This window comes from Elephantulus edwardii, unplaced genomic scaffold (genome assembly GCF_000299155.1).
Source record: "Elephantulus edwardii isolate Elephantulus edwardi_28Jun2011 unplaced genomic scaffold, EleEdw1.0 scaffold00232, whole genome shotgun sequence".
Lineage (NCBI taxonomy): Eukaryota > Metazoa > Chordata > Mammalia > Macroscelidea > Macroscelididae > Elephantulus > Elephantulus edwardii.
Genome location: NW_006399982.1, coordinates 2,353,192 through 2,374,056, shown reverse-complemented (window position 1 = coordinate 2,374,056; position 20,865 = coordinate 2,353,192). Strand labels below are relative to the sequence as shown.

The following is a 20,865-nucleotide window of genomic DNA, read 5'->3' as shown; positions in this document are numbered from 1 at the left end:
TCAAATCAGATCTGACTGGTACAGGAGGAGATTGCCCCTCCTTTCCCGGCAGAGCATCTGGTGGATTCGAACCGTGCACCTCTGGGATTGTAGTTGCAGCTTCTTGCCACTAGGCCATCAGAGCTCCCCTTGTTATTTTGTTTTTTAAAAATATTCTACTAGTTTATTTACAAAATTTGAATACACTTTTTTTAAGAACAGTTCTTAACTTATACATGGTGGCAGGCCAAGACTAGAGGAACTCTGTTAGGTATTTGATAGAGGATCTCTCTATGTAAGAGTCAAATTTGATTTTTTTTTTTATCAAGAACAAACTCATAGTGAGGACGAGTAAATAATAGATATAAATAGCATGTGAATACACTCTAGAGACAGAAGTCCAAGGTAACCTGCGCAGAAACTATTTTATATTTTCAAATGTTCATAATCTTAGGTGTTTTGCAGAGGGGGGGAAGCGTAAGTACTTGGAGACTGAGTGAGCACTAGGCTGAGTTTACTACTAGGAAGAGGAGAGAACAGACATATGTAAAATGCAGAATGTTTTAGACAGTAGGATGGAGCTTAGGTGGTGCAAGCTGGCTTTTTATACTCTCAAATTCTGTACCCCACAGAACAAATTAGGTTTGTGATATGAGTTGACTTTTAGATTTGTTTGAATTCAGATGGAATACTTAAGTCACTGGCTACAGACACTATTTTCACTATTGGCTGTATATTTTTCCAGGAAGCTGTTGCCTTTGATTTGGGGGTTCTGGCCCCCGAATGCTGGGATCCTGATATCCTTGCAGTTTTTATATCCTGTGTCATTTTGATATTCCTTTAAGCTATTCCCATGGTAGTTGGGTGAGGCTCTGGGTCTCTATTTCCATCAGTTTATTAAGCAGTCCCCTTTACTGTTCACTTATGCCATGACTAAAGCCTGAATCCAGGCGACTCGATGGCACATAACAACAGTAACAACAACATGCAATTTGAGGCTTCAGAAACCTGATACAGTGTCCCCTATGAGTTGGTTCTGACTTGATGGCAATGATTTTTTTAGGAAGACTCCATAACTTTCTTAAGAATCAAAGTAGGGATTATTGAAAACAGATGTTTTTCTTATTCACGGGGGTAAACATCAACCTTATATTTTGCACATTATTGCTGTTTTTTACATGTGACCATATCAAATAACATTTTTTATTTTGGGGTTCTTTACAGATATTAATCAATGGGACCATCTTTGCAAGGATGTCTCCTGGGCAGAAATCCAGCCTGGTGGAAGAATTTCAGAAACTGGAGTAGGTTCTTTACCCATTCAGGTGGTGGGAACTGCATGGAGGCGTGGCAGTCAGGGGAGGGGCAGAGGGCCAGGGAGTGACCCAGGTGGACGAGGAGAGCAGATCTCCTGGGCTACACATCCCAATCATCCAGGGGGCTTTTTAAAAATAGTAACATTTGAACCTCACCTTGAAGAGATTCTGATTCAGTTGTTCATATGAGGCGTGGCCATCAGGATTTTTTCAAAGCTTCACAGATGAATCAATTGTATATCCAGAATTGAGAGCCAAAAACCTAGAAGCCATGGGACATAAGCAGTGCTGTAAGATAGAAGTTTGAAAACTAATATAAGCTCACATTCCAGAGGCACAATGAGCACCTAGACTTTATTTTTATAAATAATTGTCATTGCAGTTATAAGGAAGACTAATGTGTTAATGTGACAAAATATCCTATTAAGAATATTAAAATATTATTATGCCAAAGAATGTCTATTTTCAGGCAGAAGGAGCAAACCAAATAAAATGTCCATCATTCATTCATGGTCCTTTATTTTTTTTCAGTGTCAATTTTTTTTATAATTGGTTTGCTTACAAAGTTAGCATACATTGTGTTTCACATGATTCTTCATTTATGTTGTGTTTCATACAATCATTCTCATGCATTATGCTTTATGAAATTAATCCCTATTGAGCATCGCCCATGTCACAGAAAACCAGAGACTTTCTCTACTTCTGGTGCTTGACTATATCCAGACATCTTTGCCACAGCATGGCAGAAAACGTAAAGAATAAGCTTGGTTGTTGCTGTTAGCTGCATCTGGATTGACTCCAGCTTCCAGTGATACTATTTGTGTCAGAGCAGGACTGTGTTCTGTAGTTTTCAGCGGTTGAACTTTGTAGAGAGATCCATAGTTCTTCTTGCCCGAGGCATCTCTGGGTGTGGTTGAGCCTCCAATCTTTCACCACTGAGCATGACCACAGATTTCACCACCTGGAGACTCCTGGGGTCTGGAAATGTACACCAAATGTCTCAACCCATTGTGTAAAGTGCTGAGTCACCCTTTACTTAAGGGCAGACTAAACTGTTAAAGGAATTCCCTCAAAAATAAGCAACATGTTTGAATCTTAAGTCATATAGGTCTTTTTGTCTTTCTGATTAATTAGGAAATGTATCTGTTAAGATTGCTTTGATCTCCTTTGCAATTAATTGATTTGGTTTCCTTTCAGTTACTTTGTCGGAATGTGTGGTGATGGAGCCAATGACTGTGGAGTAAGTAACTGCTAGTGTGGGGGCCACAGTCTCGGCCACATGTACTTGCCTAAGCCCTTTCCACCAGCTTCTCTGAGGGAGAAGAATGGGCAGTCTCTTCTCATGTAATTAACTGGCTCTGAAAACCCACCGGAGGGTCAGCTGTGGGTCAGTTACAACTAGATGGTACAGAGTGACAACAACAACAAAGCCCTTTGGAAAGTGTTTCCTTAGATATACCACCTCCACCTCCAGTACTCTTTGAAGGGCAAATTCATGCTGAAGGAGTCAGGAAGGACTTGATCAAAGTTGTCTAAAGACACAGTGCTCAGTAAAAACTAAACGGGGTAGAGTTTAGTTCTAGAATTTCCACCTAGTTGGTTAGATGTCCCAATGCCATGTCCTCCTTATACAGAAGTCAAAGCAAAGGTGGGCCCTCTCTTGCTAATGTTTAAACCAATAATCACTGAGCATGGAATTTAGCTAGCTTTTACTATGGGCTGTTGGTGGAGACCTCTGCACATCTACATAGGTAGTAAGCTGATTGTTTGCTTTCAGGCTTTGAAAATGGCTCACGTGGGCATCTCTCTGTCACAGCAAGAGGCATCAGTAGCCTCACCTTTCACCTCCAAAACTCCAAACATTGAGTGTGTACCCCATCTTATCAAGTAAGTAGCCACTTTCCCCCAGTATCATTTTATCACTCAGTGCCAACTAATACTATTGTCTTAGACCAGGGAATCCTTGATTGTACCCCAAGGATGGTGAAGTGTTTTGTAATGGAATACATTAAGCATATGACTTCCAAGCTGTATTTATTAAGAGTTGAAAGTAAGCTGTGGGAGCAGTGACATTTTTCTATGAAAGTCATTGATTAGGTAATTTTAACAAGACTGGTGCATAGAATTTGGATCATTCCTCTTATATATTTGTTTATATTTTACTGCTTCTTCCCAAAATTGGGAGATGGAGGAAAATCTTTTCCTCACTTGGCTTGTTTTGCCAAGTCTCTTTATGCTTCCTTCTATACCCTTGAATTATCTTCACCATCACCAGTTCTAAAAATATTTCATCTTTGCTGCTTCCACAATAATTTCCCTCACTTCTGTATTTTTCCCTCCAGACATGTACTTCTGTTGCATTTTATTTGAATGATAGAGATAGTTAACAATGTGGATTCTCAGTTATTATAGTAAGTAGCATGTATTTGCACGTTATGAAGAACTTTAATGTCTATTATCTTATACTTCAAAACAGCCTGGAAATGTAGAATGGTTATTATTTCTTGTACAAGTGAAGCAATCAAGGTTCAGAGAATTTAACTGATGGGCTCAAGTTCATAGTCATCTAGAGTTAGAGAGTGAATTTGAATTAATTTTCTTTAAATGTGTTTTATGTGAAAAGCTCATACTCCCCTTTCCACATTAAAATAATTATTTGGCAAGCTTTTCTCTACTTTTAATTTATTCATGCATTCAGTTTTTGAGCAGGCTCTTTGTACTAGTCACTTTTGGAAGCATTGAAGACCCAGGAGCAAGGAACAAACAAAACCAAAACTGAAAAAAAAAATAACAAAACGGCCCCTGGATCTCATGAAACTTATTTTTCATGAAGAGAGTCAGGCAATTAACAAGTCTAATAATAATAATAATAATAATAATAATAATAGATAGTTACAATGATATATTCTTTAAATTGAAAGAATTGAAGAAAAAATTTAATCCTGCAATACTATAGGATGCCACAGGAAAAACATTAAACTACACAAGAAGTAACAAAAGAATATGGAAAAAAAAATAGAGTGCGACTCTAACCCAAAGAGTTAGTCAGTCATTTCAGGAAGTAGCTTATAACCAAACCCTGATGGTATTGAAGGACAGTGCCTAGGTGACATTGAAGGCATTGGCAACAGTCAAACCTCCAAGAACTGAGAAACATTAACTGAGATGCTTCAACAGATGGGTGCATTACTAGGAGCACTTACTTGTCTATGCCAAGGAATTTAGACTACCTACTCTTCTAAGATTACCTAGTAATCAAATGGAAAGGGAACCGTGTTATTCCTGTTCCAAAGAGAGATGCTCCAACAGAATGCAGAATTCTTGAATAAAATCATTAATATTTTGCACAAGTAAAATTTTGCTGAAAATAATAAAAAAAAAAAACCACAAAAAAACAAAAACAACAATTGCAGTATGTCAATGGCAGGAATCTCCAAGAGATTCAAGCTGAAATAAGAAGTTGTTGTTGTGTACCATTGAGTCAGAAGAGCCAACCCATTGCTGACCCTCTGGCAGGTTTTCAGAGGCAGTTAATCACACGGGAGGAGATTTCCCATCCGTCTCTCATGGAGCAACTTGGACTTGAACCATCTGCCTTTGCAATTTCTTGCCACTAGGCCACCAGAGCTCCCTGAAATAAGAAGACGTGAAATAAGGGATATCATATAGATCTTGGCTGAAAGCAGAGAATTTCTGTCGATTATTGTCCGTGAAAAGGCATTTACTTCTGTGGATCATAATTTATGCATTAGATTGCAGAGAATGGGCATTCTAGAACATTTCATTGTACTGATGTAGAATCTGTATGTTGATTAAGAGGCAACCATTGAAACAGAACAAAGGAACACTTGCTGATTTTAAATCAAGAAAGATGTGTACCAGATTTATATCTTGTTAGTGTATTCTGTTAGGCAAATAATCTGAGAAGGTGGATTGTATGAAGAAGGATGTGGCATCAGGATTGGAGGAAGACTTATGCAATAACCTGTTATTTGCAGACAACACAACCATGAAAGCAAAGGAGACTTGAAGTACTTACAATGAAGACTTGCAGATGATCAGAGACTGCAATCTGCAGTGTGAATTATACTTCAACAAAAAGAAAACAAAAATCTTCTTAACTACACCAGTAACCACCAGGATATACGGAGAAAAGTTAAAGTTGTCAAAAGTATTTGTTTAGTTGGATCTCCAATCAATGCCCATGCAAGCAGCAGACAAAAATGAAAAGACATGCTACATTGGGAAAGTACCTTGCAAGAAGATCTCTTCAAGACTTAAAAAACAGAGATGACATTCTGAAGACTTAGGTGTGTCTGACCCAAGCTATGACATTCTGGGTTGCCTCACATGTGTGTGTAAAAATGGGACAGAAAATAAAACAGATTAAAGAAAAATTCATGCCTTTGAATTATGAAGCTGACAAAGAATATTAAATGAAGTACATAGAAGAATAATCAAATCTTATAAGATATCTAAGTACAGCTTATCCCAATGCTCCACATACTTTGGACAGGTTTCACATAAGCACAATTAAGTGCTCTGGGACTCGTGTTCTTGTCAATGTCAGCCACAACTTCTTATGAGCCACATAGTCAAACTCCTTTGCATAGTCAATAAAGCACAAATGGACATTCTTCTGGAAATTTTTACTTTCAGACAAGATCCATCAGACATCAGCAACGATTTCCCTGGTGCCACAGCCTCTTCTAAATCCTGCTGGAACTTCTGGTAGCTCCCTATCTATGTACAGTTGTGCTCACGTGAAACCTAAATCTAGACCAGGAGGCTGTTGTGCAAACAAAGCAGGGGAGCACTGCATGGTTGAAAATTGAGGAGGAAGTGTGTCAGCATTCTATTCTCTCTCCGTAGCTATTTAATCTGTATGCTGAGCAAATTATCTGAGAAACTGGACTCCAGGAAGAGGAATATATTATTATTATATCTGTATCATTATGCTGATGACACAATCTTAGTTGCTGAAAGTGAGGAGGACTTGAAGCACTTGATGCAGAAGATCAAGGAATGCAGCCTTCAGTACGGATTGCATCTCAGTGTCGAGAAAACAAAGATTCTTACCACTGGACTTATAGGCAATATTATGATGGATGGAGAAGAGATTGAAATTGTCAACAACTTCAACTTGCTTGGGTTCACAAATAACACCCTTAGTATCAGCCATCAGGAAATAAGGAGACATGTTGTACTGGGAAAGTCTGCAATTAGGGACATCTCCAAATTATTGAGGAGTAATGATGTCAGTTTGAGGACTAAGGTATGTCTGATTCAGGCCATAATCTTTCCAATCATTTGCTATGCATCTGAGAGCTGGACAAATGAATAAGGATGACAGAAGAACATGCCTTTGAACTGCAGTGTTGGAGAAGAACACTGAACCCCATGGATGACCATTTATCTTGGAGAGGGTGCAACTGGAGTGCTCTTTGGAGGCAAAAATGATGAAGCTTTTTCTCACATACTTTAGGTATCTTTCTAGAAGGCTCTATTCCTTGGAGAAGGACATGATGCTAGGAAGTGTGGAGGGTCAGCAAAGGAGAGGAACACCTTCAATTAGATGAATTGGTACAGTGACTGTTGCAATGGGCTCTTTTATGTCAGGAAATGTAAGTATGACACAGGATAGAATAGTGTTCAGATATTTTGTTCATAGGGTCACTATGAGTCGTACTCAACAACACATAATAACAACAATAATTTTGGACCTAGAATCAGGAAGAACTAGTCCCTGGAGAAGATATCATGTTAGTAAAGTAAACTCAATGAATACGAGGAAGACCTTAGAGAGGTGGATTGGTACTGGCCACAACAGGACAGTAAGGACTGTGAGGGCATCATAGGACTGTGTGGTGTTTTATTCTGTTGTAAATAGGAACACTATGAATCAGAACTGACTCAAAGGCACCCAGAATAATAGAACTGAACACCAAGTAAAATAAGCCCTGGCACAGCAGTCAAAGCAACAATCTCTTATCCAAAAGGCCAGATGTTTGAACTCATCAACCACTCCATGGAAGACATAAGATGAGTTTGCTTCAGTGAAGACTGCTAGCCTTAGAAAACCTGTGATTAGGGGACAGAATCAGCTTGACAGCAATGGGTTTCGTTTTAGTTATTAAGAAAATAGAGTCTTTGGAGGTACAGGGATTGAACATATGGCCACTAACCAAGAGATTAGTGGTTCAAACACACCAAATCCCCTATGAAGAAAGATGTGACCATCTGTTTCTGTAAATAATATAACCTTGGAAACTCTTGGCGTATTCTTACTCTGTTCTCGAGGGTCATTTACAGCTACAGGTTTGCTTTATTTTTGGGGTGAGAGATGTGGAAAGGACATGAACAATTAAGTGCTCAGGTACTATTTCTACTACTTGCTAAATAATAATGATAAATGACAGTTGTTTTAATCCACCTGGAGAATCCCTAATGATTAGTGTCCAGAAAGTTAACTTTTAAAGCAATCTGGTGTACAGTTTTATTCTGACACACAGAGCTGCTATGAGTTAGAATTTATTCTAATAGCAGACGACAGATGGTATATATTGGGGTGGAGAAAAGAGTCACGTGTAAGGTATTAAGATGACTTTGGAGGGGAGGTTACTGCTTCTGTGGGGCGGCATGGGAAAGCCTTTCTAAAGTGAATGATGATGAAGACCTAATTATCTTCCAGTCAGAGAATATGGTAATCACAAAGTCTTAACATATGGAATATCCTGGCTTGGAGATCATTCCATTACACCAAGAAATAATTATGATCGTGTTTTTGTTTGATCAGTGTGTTCCGCTGAGTTGATCCTCATCTGGACCTGTGGGACACAGTAGAACTGGTCCAGAGGGTTTCTGAATGTAATCTTCAGTGGAGCAGACCCAGGTCTTTTCTCTCATGAATAGTGTATTTGAATCACTGACCTTTTACTTAATAATGAAGTGCTTGATCATTGAGCTACCAGGGTTCCTTATTATGGCCATAAGTAAATCTAAGCCCAAGATTTTCTTTAGTGAAATGGTAAATGTTGTATTTTATAAGGATCTATTTCATGCTTTGAACATTTACTGTTTAAGAATTGATCAGCAATAGCATATGCACAGTCTCAAACATACACACATGTGAACACACACATATACACATATACCTCAGTTGTATGGTATAATTTTGACTCGTGTTAAATATATTTGTGTGTCAGAATGGAATGTGCTCCATAGTGTTTTCAAAGGCTAGTTTATTTCCAGAAATAAGTCACCAGGACTTTCTTCCGAGTCATTTCTGCATAGCTCAACCTTCAGTCTTCTATTTAAAAATATCGTTGATTCATTTGAGTATTCATGCTCTTCTCTTTTTAGTACGGATTTAGAAATGGTGAGTACAAAATGAAATTTGAGTTAAATGCTTTCCAAGCTCCAAAAACAACTTTAGGAAGATACCTCAGCCACTCTATCTTATTTAAAGTCCTCAATGTACAGACAAAACAAAATAAATGGCATTAAAACCCAACTCAACATACCCATGACTGAAAACTGGCAATGATCTTTCATGCCACTCAAGATCTAGGACGAGTTCCCAGGTACCTTGGAGCTAAAAGAATGTCAGCAAAGAGAACAAGAGCAATGGTATCTATACAGATTATTCTAGAAATGGTCTCTGGAAATCAAGCCAGCTCCTCTCGGCTGACTGCTCTCCGGTCTGTCAGACAAACAATTGGATAATCAGACTTTTTATTCCCCCCCCCCCCTTGAGCTCAGCTGAACAGCTCAGAATAAATAACCAATCTTATTTCTTCTCTTTGTGCAGGGAAGGGCGTGCGGCTCTCGTGACCTCCTTCTGTATGTTTAAGTACATGGCTCTGTACAGCATGATTCAGTATGTTGGTGTTCTGCTGCTCTACTGGGTATGACTCAGGACCTAGCCTCTTGGTTAGTGAGAACTAAAACCAGTGAAAGGGTGCTTTCAATGTGCCACGCCTCTTAATGAGAGAGTGTGACTAGGATACTCACATGCTAACAGCTCCTTCAGAAAGTAAAGCAGTAGATAAGCATGCATGGAAAGTATGTTAATTCCAATTATCTAGCTCTCCAACACACCAATCTTTTGTCTCATGGTAGCTGAGGATCTGGACTGAATACAGTACTGCATCATTCTTGGCCACTTTACCTAGCCACTTTGGATAACATTCCTCCCTTCCCAATTCTAGGATGGTTCTACCCTTTATTAAGGAAGTGATTCTCACTGTGGTGTGCTGGTAAATGTTTTATAACTGGCTTTTCTTGGAAAAGCAAACTATTGTTTTCATTAATCTTTGCTATTTTCTGCAGCATGACATTGGCACCACTAAACACCATGTTGCAAAGACATGCACCATAGTACATAATTAGTTAGAACTTCTACCACACAGATGCAGTAGGTGGAAATAATCTCAAGTTTATGTCCAAGACTAAAATGTATAAAATCACAGGCAAGTAAGTTCTGAGTATTTGCTACCTTTATTTTTAACAGTTTATTTAATGGCATGTATGTGTAATTTATTTACTTACTTTTCATAACATAACAGCTGACATACCCAATTCCTGAAACTCCTGTAATTGATTCCCTTGGGGAAGTACAAGCAGGATTCTGTATACCACTGATTCCCAGAATATGCAATTTAAAAGTTGGCATATCACATCACAAACAATTCACATATTACAAAGGCTTTTGCTATCTAGCAAGATAGAAATGGGAGGGGGGAGGGGGGAATGCCTATTTTTTAACCACTTAATTTGCCTTGCTTTATAAAGAATTGATTCTTTTTCATGGATACATTTTTAGCTCTGTTATCTTTATATTACTTGTATCTTCCCTGTCCCCTCTTACCAACAAATAATTTGGAAAAGGACAGGCCATTTATAGAAATTTGACCCATTTTTTAATCTCAACCACTTGTTACACTTAAAAGTGCAGTTGAACATATTTCATTATCTCCTTTCCACTAAGGGGGATGAGAGGGGGACCTGGAAATGATAGACAAGCCTATTTAAAAGAAGTAAGAGCTGAACACATTCTCAACAGGAGCATTAGTGCTTTGTAAGACTAAGTCTAACATTACCCAAGAATGTAAATTCTTGTTTTCCATCTAGTAAAATATAGATAATATCATACACTTGTCACTTGTGTTACTAGGAATGTATCATTTTATTGTGGTAAACCAAACCCTTATTTTTTAATTTAAAAGTAGAAAAGAGAGCATAGATACAGTAGAATCAAAGCATTGTCCTTAACAAAGAAATGTCTCACTGCAAACAAATCAGCCCAGAAAACACTCCTGCTTAGTGACCCTCCTGCGTGCTGTGGGCTTCACAGGCTTGGTTTTACATAATCCCACCACGGACAAAACACACCAACCCAAAGTAGCCTCAGGTTCATCACTTCTTCCGCAGTTTGTAAGAAAAATCTTATGTTGCAAATGAATGAAATTGGTGGCAAATTTTATCCCAAAAGTAATAACTTTTTGAGTTTGTTTTCTTCCTTTTTTTTTTCTTTCCAGAATACAAACAGTCTTTCAAATTACCAGTTTCTGTTCCAGGATTTGGCCATTACAACTCTTATTGGTATAACAAGTAAGATGTTTTAAAAACTTTCATCCCAGAGACACTGCCCTCAGTTAACTTCCCTCTGCTTCAGAAGGGTTTGTCTTGAGGGACTGTAGCAGGAACAGAGATGTAATTATTCTTGAAAGTCCTTCCAGAGAGAGAGGAGATAGGATTCTTACTTTTGAGTGTTGAATGATGGTATTATCAAAGAAAAAGCTGGCTTTCTATTTTGTGATTTCTATAAAATATAAAACTTCCATAAAATGGTCACTAAACATTATAAAAAAACCCTCAACACCTTGAAACCAGGAGTGCCAGCTTTACTCTGCTTTTAGATATTGTTGTAGTTAAACCCATTCAATTTATGAAAGCTTAATGACTTTTATGTTTTCTATCTCAAAATCCTACCATTTTGAGATTAAGAATAGACTCTAATCATGCCATATACCATTCAATTTTTGTACTTTATAACTAATACATCAATTATCTCCTAAATTACCCTACTAAGAGTTTTTAAAAAAAAACATCAATTAACTGTTATTTATTCATAATCTCTATTTTTTTCTCTAACACATATGCCCTAGTAATTCCACTTGTGCTTTGCATTTTATTTCAACCCCCTATCTAAAGGACCTTGTTCTTATAATAACCTCTTTGTCCACTATTATCAACTTTCCCCCTGATCTGCTGGATTATTCTCATCAGCTTAAAAATATGTTCTAATATCTTTTTATTTAAAAAAAAATCTTCTTTGGCTCCAAATCCTTTGCTAGCTACTGCACCGTTTAGTCTCATACTTCTCAGATAGCCATACACATCACTTTCTGCACTTCACAGCTCTAATTTAATCATCTCATTCTAATCAATCTTCTATTCTCACCACTAGATGTCCAATCAAATTCTAATATTTGGGGACATGAATGTACATGCTGTGCCTGTCTTTGGTAGATGACAATAACGTACTTACAAATATTTAACAATCAACTATCAAAAATTCTTTCTCTCTCTCTACCTACCTACGTATATAATGTTGAGTTGGGGTTAACTCATAGCTGACCCTCTAGTGGGTTTTCAGAGGCAATTAATCATATGAAAGGGGATAGTTCATCTTTCTCTCATGGAGCAACCGGAAGATTCGAACCATAAACATTTGGGTTGAAAGCACAATTTCTTATCACTGGGCCATCTGAGTGTGCATGTGCGTGCACACACACACACACACACACACACACACACACACACACACCCCATATTTCTCCTCATTGTACTGAATTTCTCAAAGCACTGTCATCCAAATACAATTCTTCACTTGGCTTTGTGATACCACACTTTTTGATTATCTGCCATATATATGGCTTTACCATTTCCTTTGTTGGCCCCTACTGCTTTACCTGTCATGTTCCAGGGGTTGTTATGGGGTTCTGTTGACTTCTCAATCCACTCCATTCCTGTATATATTATCAGCACATCCTATGGTTCTATTACTATCTAAATGCTAATGGATACCAACATTTAGACTTGATCTTTACTCTAGACTCTGTAATTGTAAATGCTCAGCATTTTTCTGTGAGTACTTAATTGGCTCAGAATTAACACGTACAAATAAGAAGTCTTAATTTTACCACAGCACCTAATAACAACAAGTCTCATGGCAGGAAATTGCCCATCTTGTGAGGAGCCACTGGTAGATTTGAGTCACCAAAGAGCCATGGGCTTTGTATGTGAGGGCAATCTGGCTGTGACATCTGACACCTCATTGATAACTAGGGCTGATTCAACTGATCCGGTTGGCTGGCTGGCTAGGTGGGTGTCCCCTTCCTCCCTCACCACTCCTTGTGTGTCTTTTCTGAAGCTGTGTGCTTGATTGAAAAGAATGGCCCTCCCCGATGGAAGAAGGACCGCTCTTTGGTCAAGGGTATATGAGTATCGGCTCTTCCCTGCTAGAACCTCCAAACACGCTTTCAAAGAGCCATGGCCTCTGGGTTAGCAGCCTAACTCTTTATGGACTATGCCACTAGATATTTAGGAAATAATCCTGAGGGTGCTCCTTTGGTATAGCTGAAGCAAGTTGCACTGACGAGCCAAAAACCATGCCTCTTTGTTGGTTTGAATCCACCAGGGGCTCTTGGAGAGACAGATGGGCAATTTCTTCGCGTGAGACTTATTGTTGTTGTTGTTGTGATTTACAGTCTTGGAAGCCCAGTGGAGGGCCAGTTATATTTTGGTTCTGAATGCAGTGAAAGACAGAGAGAGACAGATAAACAGGCAGAAAATAAATACTGAATGTCTACTTGGGTATTAGTCATTTGTCAGTTGGCCATACTGTGATGGCATGCATGCAGTTGTGATGCTGGAAACTATGCAATCAGTATTTCATATCAGCAGAGTGGAGCAGGACAGTCCATCTACTTCTTAAATGCCTTTGAAAACTTTATGAATAGCAGTGGAACTTTGCCTGATATAATGCAGAAAAATGAAGCCTCTATGCTGGACTCAACTCATTGCTCTCAAGTTGTACCCAACTCATAGCTGATCCTCCATTTTCCAAGTTTCTGAGATCTTAAATAATACTGGAAGACATTGTTTCTTTTCTTCCTATGGAGCTGCTGGTGAATTTGGAATGCTAGAGAGGTGTGGCCTCTGGTTTAGTACAATTCCCTACACACTATCCCACCAGAGCTCTTTTTCAGATTGGAGCTGCCTCTTCATGGTAGTTGTTGTTGTTTTTATGTGCCATCAAGCCGCATGCAACTCATAGCGACCCTATGTACAATAGCCCTAAACTCTGCTCTGTCCTGTGCCAATCGCACTGTCTCTGACACTCCCATCCTGATTACCCCAGTCACTGTATCAATCCACCTCATAGAGGGCCTTCCCCTCCTGTGCTGTCCCTCCACCCTCCCAAGCATGATGTCCTTCTCCAAGGACCAGTCTCCTTACAACATGACCAAAGTCTGTTAGACGAAATCTCAGAATCCTTACCTCCAAGGAGCCGCCTGCTTTCACCCTTTCCAAGATGAATCTGTTTGTTTTCTTAGTGGTCCATGGTACCCTCAATACCTTTTCCAACACCAAAGCTCAAAGGCATCAATTCTCCTTCTATCCTCCCTAGTCATTGTCCAATTCTCTGATGCATAACAAATGATTGCAAAGACCATGGCTTGTATCAGACGCACCTTAGTCTCCAGAGAGACATCACTGCTCTTCAGTGCTTTAGAGAGGTCCGTAACAGCAGACTTTCCCATCGCACTGCTGGTGCCAAGAATGTTGATTGTGGAGTCAAGCAGACTAAAGCTGTGAACAATCTCAATCCTGATGCTGCCAATTGGTCCAGTGGTGAGAATCTTTGTCTTCTTGATATTGAGCCTCAATCCATATTGAAGGCTGCAGTCCTTGACCCTCTGCTGCAAGTGCTTCAGGTCCTCCACAGTTTCATCAAGCAGGGTTGTATTATCTGTATTACTCAGATTGTTGATAGATCTTTCACCAACCCTGATGCTGCATTTCTCCTCATAGAGCCCAGCCTCCCAGATGATCTGTTCTGCATAGAGATTGAAAAGGTATGGAGATAGGACACATCCCTGGCATACACCCTTTCCCAATTTTGAACCATGCAGTGTTTCCTTGCTCTGTTCTGACTATTGCCTCTTGGTCCCAGTATAGGTTTCACATTAGCACCATCAAGTGTTCTGGGATTCCCATTCTTCTCAGAGTCAGCCACAGTTTGTTTTGATCCACACAGTCAAATACCTTTGCATAATCTATGAAGCACAGAGAGACATCCCTCTGGTATTCCCTGCTTTCAGCCAAGATCCATCTAACATCAGCTACAATATCCCTAGTACCTTGACCCCTTCTAACCCCAGCCTGGACTTCTGGTAGTTCTCTGCTGATGTGCTGTTCCAGTCGCTTTTGGATAATCTTCAGCAGAATCTTGTTTGCATATGAAATCTAAGAGATTGTTCTGTAGTTTCCACACTCTGATGGGTCGCCTTTCTTTGGGATAGGAACAAATATAGATCTCTTCTAGTAAGTTGGCCTCATATTAGAGTCTACCTTAAAGGCACAAATAAAGTTCTCACTTTGGGAAGGACCTTCATTTGCTTCTGTGGCGCCACCCAAAATGAGGAAGAGAAATGGCAATCATCTGTTAATAATTAGAACATGGACTGTATGAAGAATGACTCTAGGAAAATGAAAGTTTTTGTAAATTAAATGTGACAAAAATAAATCTATATTTTAGGCATTAATGAGCTAAAATGGACTGCTAATGGCCGTTTTGGATGACACAATATAGCCTATTATGCCTGGAATGACACATTTAAGAAGAACAGGTGTGAAAAGAAGATGGGCCGTGCAGGGATGGCCATATCAGATTTTTCCCAACGTCACAAAGGGGAATTGCCCCCAGCAACAACAACAAAATTAATTCCTACGAGGTCAGACATGTCCCCCATGTTCCCACACCTCTTCTGCTCATTCCAACACAAACCTACTGCTCTCCTGGGTCCAAAATCTGATGTGATAGCTCACAGACCACACAGAGCCGTATCAGGCAGTAAAAATGTTACCATTCAGGTCAGTAGAAAAAGGCAGTCAGAACAACTTCTGACTTCAGCCATGAGTCTTGTGGCTTTAGGTCAGTGTTACAAATTTCTCAATCCTGCCAATATTGTCTCTCCCCAAACTCAAACCCTTTAACAAACTTGGGCAAAGGCTCTTATCTCTGGTTCAACGATACAGCAGTTCCAGGGACCTCTGCATCTTAGGTCAGGTCTCTGGTCCTCTGCTGTGGCTGCTATTAAGTCTAGTTGGTGCGAAAGTCTCACTCTACAGCTGAAGCCTTTGAATTTCGGTTTTGGTGAAGAATATTGAATATACTATGGACTATCAAAAGAACTAACAGAACTATCTTAAAAGAAATTTAGCCAGAGTGTTCCTCAGAAGCTAGAATGGTGAAACTTTGTCTCACTTACTTAAGGCAAGTCATCACGAGCGTTTACTACCTAGAGAAGGACATCATACTTGGAAAAACAGGTCAATGAAGGAGATGAAGGATCAATGAGATGGATTCACACAACCACTTCAACATGAATTTAAGCAGAGGAAAGATTGTGAGGATGATGCGGGATCAAGCAGAGATTCCTTCTGTTCTATTCACAAGGTCTCTATGAATTGGAATCAACTAGAAAGCACCTAAAATCAAAACAACAGGTTTTTAAAATTTTTTTTTATTAATTTTAATGGAAGTTTACAGAGACTTTGAATTTCCATTTATTCATTGTTGCACTTTTCTCCCTGCCCAACCTACCCCCCAGTTCACTCTTCTCTTTGAAAAGTACAAGAAAAAGTTTTTCATTGTTATACAATCCCTCCCCCCAAGTCCACTCCACCATGCAGCCGTCATTCTGGACTCCTGTCATGACAATAATGCCTAATCACATATCCCTTTTTAAACAATTTTATTTTATTAATTTTAATGAACATTTACAGAGATTTTGGATTTCCATTCATTCATTGTTACACTTTTCTGCCTGCCCAGCCCTCCCTCCCAGTTTGCTCCTCTCTTTGAAAAGTAAAAGAAAAATTCTTTCATTGGTATACAATCCCTCTGCACCCCTCCCAGCGCCCTGAGTACACACCATTATGCAGCCTTAATTCTGGACTCTTGTGATAATCATAATACCCTATCATATATCACTCTTAAATTGTTCTCTTCCTCATCTGTTTCAATGCAGTATACATAATTTATCCAGTTTTTCTCAGTCTTACCCCAACCCTGATGTCAGTCCCATTCTACAACAGTGGCACCATGCAGTATTTGTCCTTTTGTAACTAAGATATTTCACTCAGCATAATGTCCTCCAGTGTCACCCATTTTGAATAATATTGCATGAGTTCCTTGTTTTTCAATGCAGCATAGTATTCCATTGTGTGAATATACCACAGCTTCTCTATCCATTCATTTGTTGATGGGTACTTTGGTTGTTTCCAGCTCTTTGCTATTGTGAACAAAGCTACAGTAAACATGGGTGTGCATATATCTGCTTGGATTTCAGTTATGGTCTCTTTAGATTATGTTCCCAGTACTGGAATTGCTGGGTCAAATGGTATCTTTATTTGCAACTTTTTGAGAAAGCACCACACCATTTTCCACAGTGGCTGCACCATCTTACACTTCTACCAACAGTGAATAAGGGTTCCAGATTCTCCACAACCTCGTCATTATTTGTTGCTTGCTGCTTTGTTAAATTGTGCTATTCTGACTGGGATGAGATGATATCTCATAGTTGTTTTGATTTTTATATCTCTTAGAGCTAGGGATTTTTAACATTTCTTCATGTGCTTGTTAACCATCTGAGTGTCTTCTTGGATGAAGTGTCTGTTCATATCCTGTGCCCATTTTCAATTGGATTATTTACCTATATCTTGTTGTGGACACATATCCCTTTTAAACAGTTCTCTTTGCTACTTCTTGTACCAGCCACTTGGAAAATAATTGTGAACAAGCAAAAAGCTTCTCTCATGAAGCCTATATTCCATTGAAATAGCAATATTCACCTCTTCTCTCAAGTCACTGACCTTGCTTTCCTTCTTTCTTGCATTTTTCACATCTAGTGTATATGGAATTTCTATTGACTCCACCTTCAGTACAATTCCCAAACCTCTTTTCTCCATCTCATCCATTGTCACTAAGCCACATCCCCTATCTAATGGATTACTGCAAAGACTTCATAATGGATCTTTCTGTTTTCACTCTTGCTTTCCATTCCTCATTACCATTCACCTTCCCATTATTGTAACAGTGTTGTATTTAAAAATGTAAAATTTATTATATAATTTTCCTGTTTAAAATACTTTCAGGGCATCGCCTTCAATCCTGTTTCTTTCTTAATTTTACATCTGACCACATTGTCACTTGATGCTGATTCTAGCCACACTGGTCTTCTCACGTTTCCAGTAATGCCAGGCTTGTCTCCTCAGTGCCTTTGCATTTCTCTTTGCCTACATAACTTTGAATCAGATCTCAGATGTTTGGATTTTATTCCCCCTTTTTTATTCAGATCTCAGCTTAATACCACTAACTCAGAAAAATCACTTCATACAGTGACAAAAGAAATTATTCTCTATCACACAACTCTGCTTTATTTTTTTTCTATTGTGCTTGTCAAAGTCTAAAATGATGATATTCATTTATGTTTTTGATTGCTTTTTGCCTGCCTCCCCAGAGTGTGTGCCTCAGAGAACAGGCACCTTGTCTGTCTTAATCCTTGCTGTATTCCCTACACTTCTAACAGGGCCTGGCATATCAGAGGGGGTCATTAAATATTTCTTTTATGAATCTACTGAAAGAACTCCTTTAGACAGCCCTTACTGTGAACAGTCATCCTCTACACAGAGCCAAATCTTTCTCTGTGCAGCTTTCACACATCTCTGCTCTGCCGTTTGAGATGACACAAAATGGTCTGATTTCCCTCCCCTGGATAGTGCTTCGGGCATTTGAAAACAGCTCTAATGTCTCTTGAGATTTTTCTCTTCTCCATAACGAACACCCCAGACTTTTCTGGGGTTTTGTTGTTGTTGTTGAACACATTTTCCCCCCAGAATTAGTTAATGTATATCCACTGTAAAAATAAAGTGGAAGATATTGCAAGATTCAACAGAAAATCAATCATCCTTTTCTTACTAACAAGAGACCATTGATTAAAGTATTTAGGCATACAAACAGCCCCTGGATCATGACGATCTGAGTTATGATGAACTGTAGTTAGGACTATCTGGTTTTTTGTTTTGTCTTGTACATCTTATCAATAGGTAATAGTGCTGCACACAGATTAAAAATATCTGTAAGTTTATATGGAGTGTTTCCATAAAGAAATAAAAGATTTATAAAAACATTGATACTAAAAGCAATAATAATGATAATCTGACATGTATCAGCATGGGCCTAATGATGAGGTGGTTGAAACACAACTTAGTCATAAATAAGGGATAAGTTTTACATACATTGGAATAATATTTTCAGTAATACTGTAAATTCTGTCCTTCCCATTGAACTTCACAACTATTTTTAATGTTATTAAATATTTAAAGCATTATTTCTTAATGACTACACATGTTTCAGCATATCGATGCACGTCATTTATTTCACTATTTTCCTATTGCTGATTGTAAATACATATACACGTATACCCCCATATATACACACATATACATATATGTGTTTATATACACCTATTACATATGTGTGTATATGTGTGTGTGTATATATATATATATATAGTGCTATTAATTACAACTCATTATGACCCTGTGCTGCTTTATTCTGAGCCAATCCCATTGTCTCTGTTACGTCTTCCCTGTCCTGATGTAGTCTCACTCATTCTGACACAACCCCCATACCCCAGTTACTGTGTCAATTTATCTCATTTAAGGTCTGTCCCTCCACCCTTCCAAGCGCAATATCCTTCTCTGAGGACTGGTCCCTCCTGGCAAACATGCCCAAAATATGTCAGATGAAGTCTCATAATCCTTGCCTCCAAGCAACAGCTTGATTTCACACTCTTGAAGACATCTGTTATATCTCTTGGCAGTCCATGGTTTGTTCAATACTCTTCTCTAGAACCACAGTTCAATGGCATCAATTCTTCTGTCATCTTTGGTCATTGCCCAGCTGTCTGATACATAGTAAGGGATTACGAAGACCATGGCCTGAATCAGGTGCACCTTAGCCTCCAGACTGACATTGTTGCTCTTCAGCAATCTGGAGAAGTTCTTGACAGCAGATTTTCCTAATACAGTTCATCTTTTGATTTTTTTGACTGCTGGTGTCAAGAGTGTTGATTACTGAGCAAGCTGAAATTGCTAACAATCTAAATCTCTTCTCTATACATCTTGCTGCTGTAAATTGGCCCAATGGTGAGAATCTTTGTTTTCTTGACATTGATTTTCAATCCATACTGGAGACTACAGTCCCTGACCTTCTGTAGCAAATACTTCAGGCCCTCCTTAGTCTTGGCAAGCAAGTTGTATCATCTGCATAACCTGGGTTGTTGATGAGCCTTCATCCAATTTTGATGCCACATTCCTCCTCATAAAGTCCAGCTTCGTGAGTGATGTGTTCTGCATATAGATTGAAAAGGTAGGGAGATAGGACACATCCCTGATTTCCTGATTTTGAATCATACAGTACTTCCTTGCTCTGTTCTGATGACTACCTCCTGGACTAAATATAGGTTTCACATGAATATAGTCCAGTGTTCTGATATTCCCATTCTTTTTAAAGTTAGCCATAATTTGTTGTGATTCATACAGTCGAATGCCTTTGCATAGTTGACAAAACACAGACATTCCTCTGGTGCTTTCTGTTTGGGCCAAGATCCATCTGACACTGGCGATGATATCCCAAGTGCCATGGCCTCTTTAAACCTGACTTATATTTCTGGTAATTCTCTGTTGATGTACTATTCCAGTTGTCTTTGGATAATCTTCAGCAGGATTTTGCTAGCATGTGATACTAGTGACATCACTGGGTAATCTCTCTACTCTGTTGGGTCACCATTTCTTAGAATGGAAACAAATATAGGCCTCTTCCAGTCAGTGGGCCAGGAAGTTGTCCTCCAGATTTCTTGGCAAAGCCTGGTGAGCACTTCCAGGACTGCATCTGTTTGTTGAAATATGTCAATTGGTATTTTATCAATTCCTGGGGCTTTATTTTTGCCAATTCTTTCAAAGCAGCTTGAACTTCCTCCTTCATCACCATTGCCTCTTGAACATAGGTTGTTTCATGAAATTCTTCTGTGTCAATTTTTTTTGCACAGTGACTCTGTGCACTCTTTCCATCTTCTGTTGATATTTCCTAGATCATTCAATAATTCAATAATTTTTCAATAGCATTCCTAAGTATTGTAACTCAAGGCTTGAATTTGTTCTTAATTATTTCCTCCAGAGTGTGTGTGTGTGTGTGTATATATATATATAATAT

General features: G+C 38.8%; 1 protein-coding gene across 1 annotated transcript in view; it reads left to right on the top strand.

Moving 5' to 3' along the window:
- Positions 1–20,865, top strand: part of ATP13A4 (ATPase type 13A4) — a 136,801-nt gene that overhangs the window by 87,757 nt on the left and 28,179 nt on the right. Inside the window, exons 14-18 of the mRNA XM_006898540.1 lie at positions 1,204–1,283; positions 2,493–2,535; positions 3,073–3,182; positions 9,106–9,202; positions 10,835–10,907. Of these exons, the coding sequence (XP_006898602.1) occupies positions 1,204–1,283; positions 2,493–2,535; positions 3,073–3,182; positions 9,106–9,202; positions 10,835–10,907 (403 nt within the window). The remainder of the gene's footprint in view (positions 1–1,203; positions 1,284–2,492; positions 2,536–3,072; positions 3,183–9,105; positions 9,203–10,834; positions 10,908–20,865) is intronic.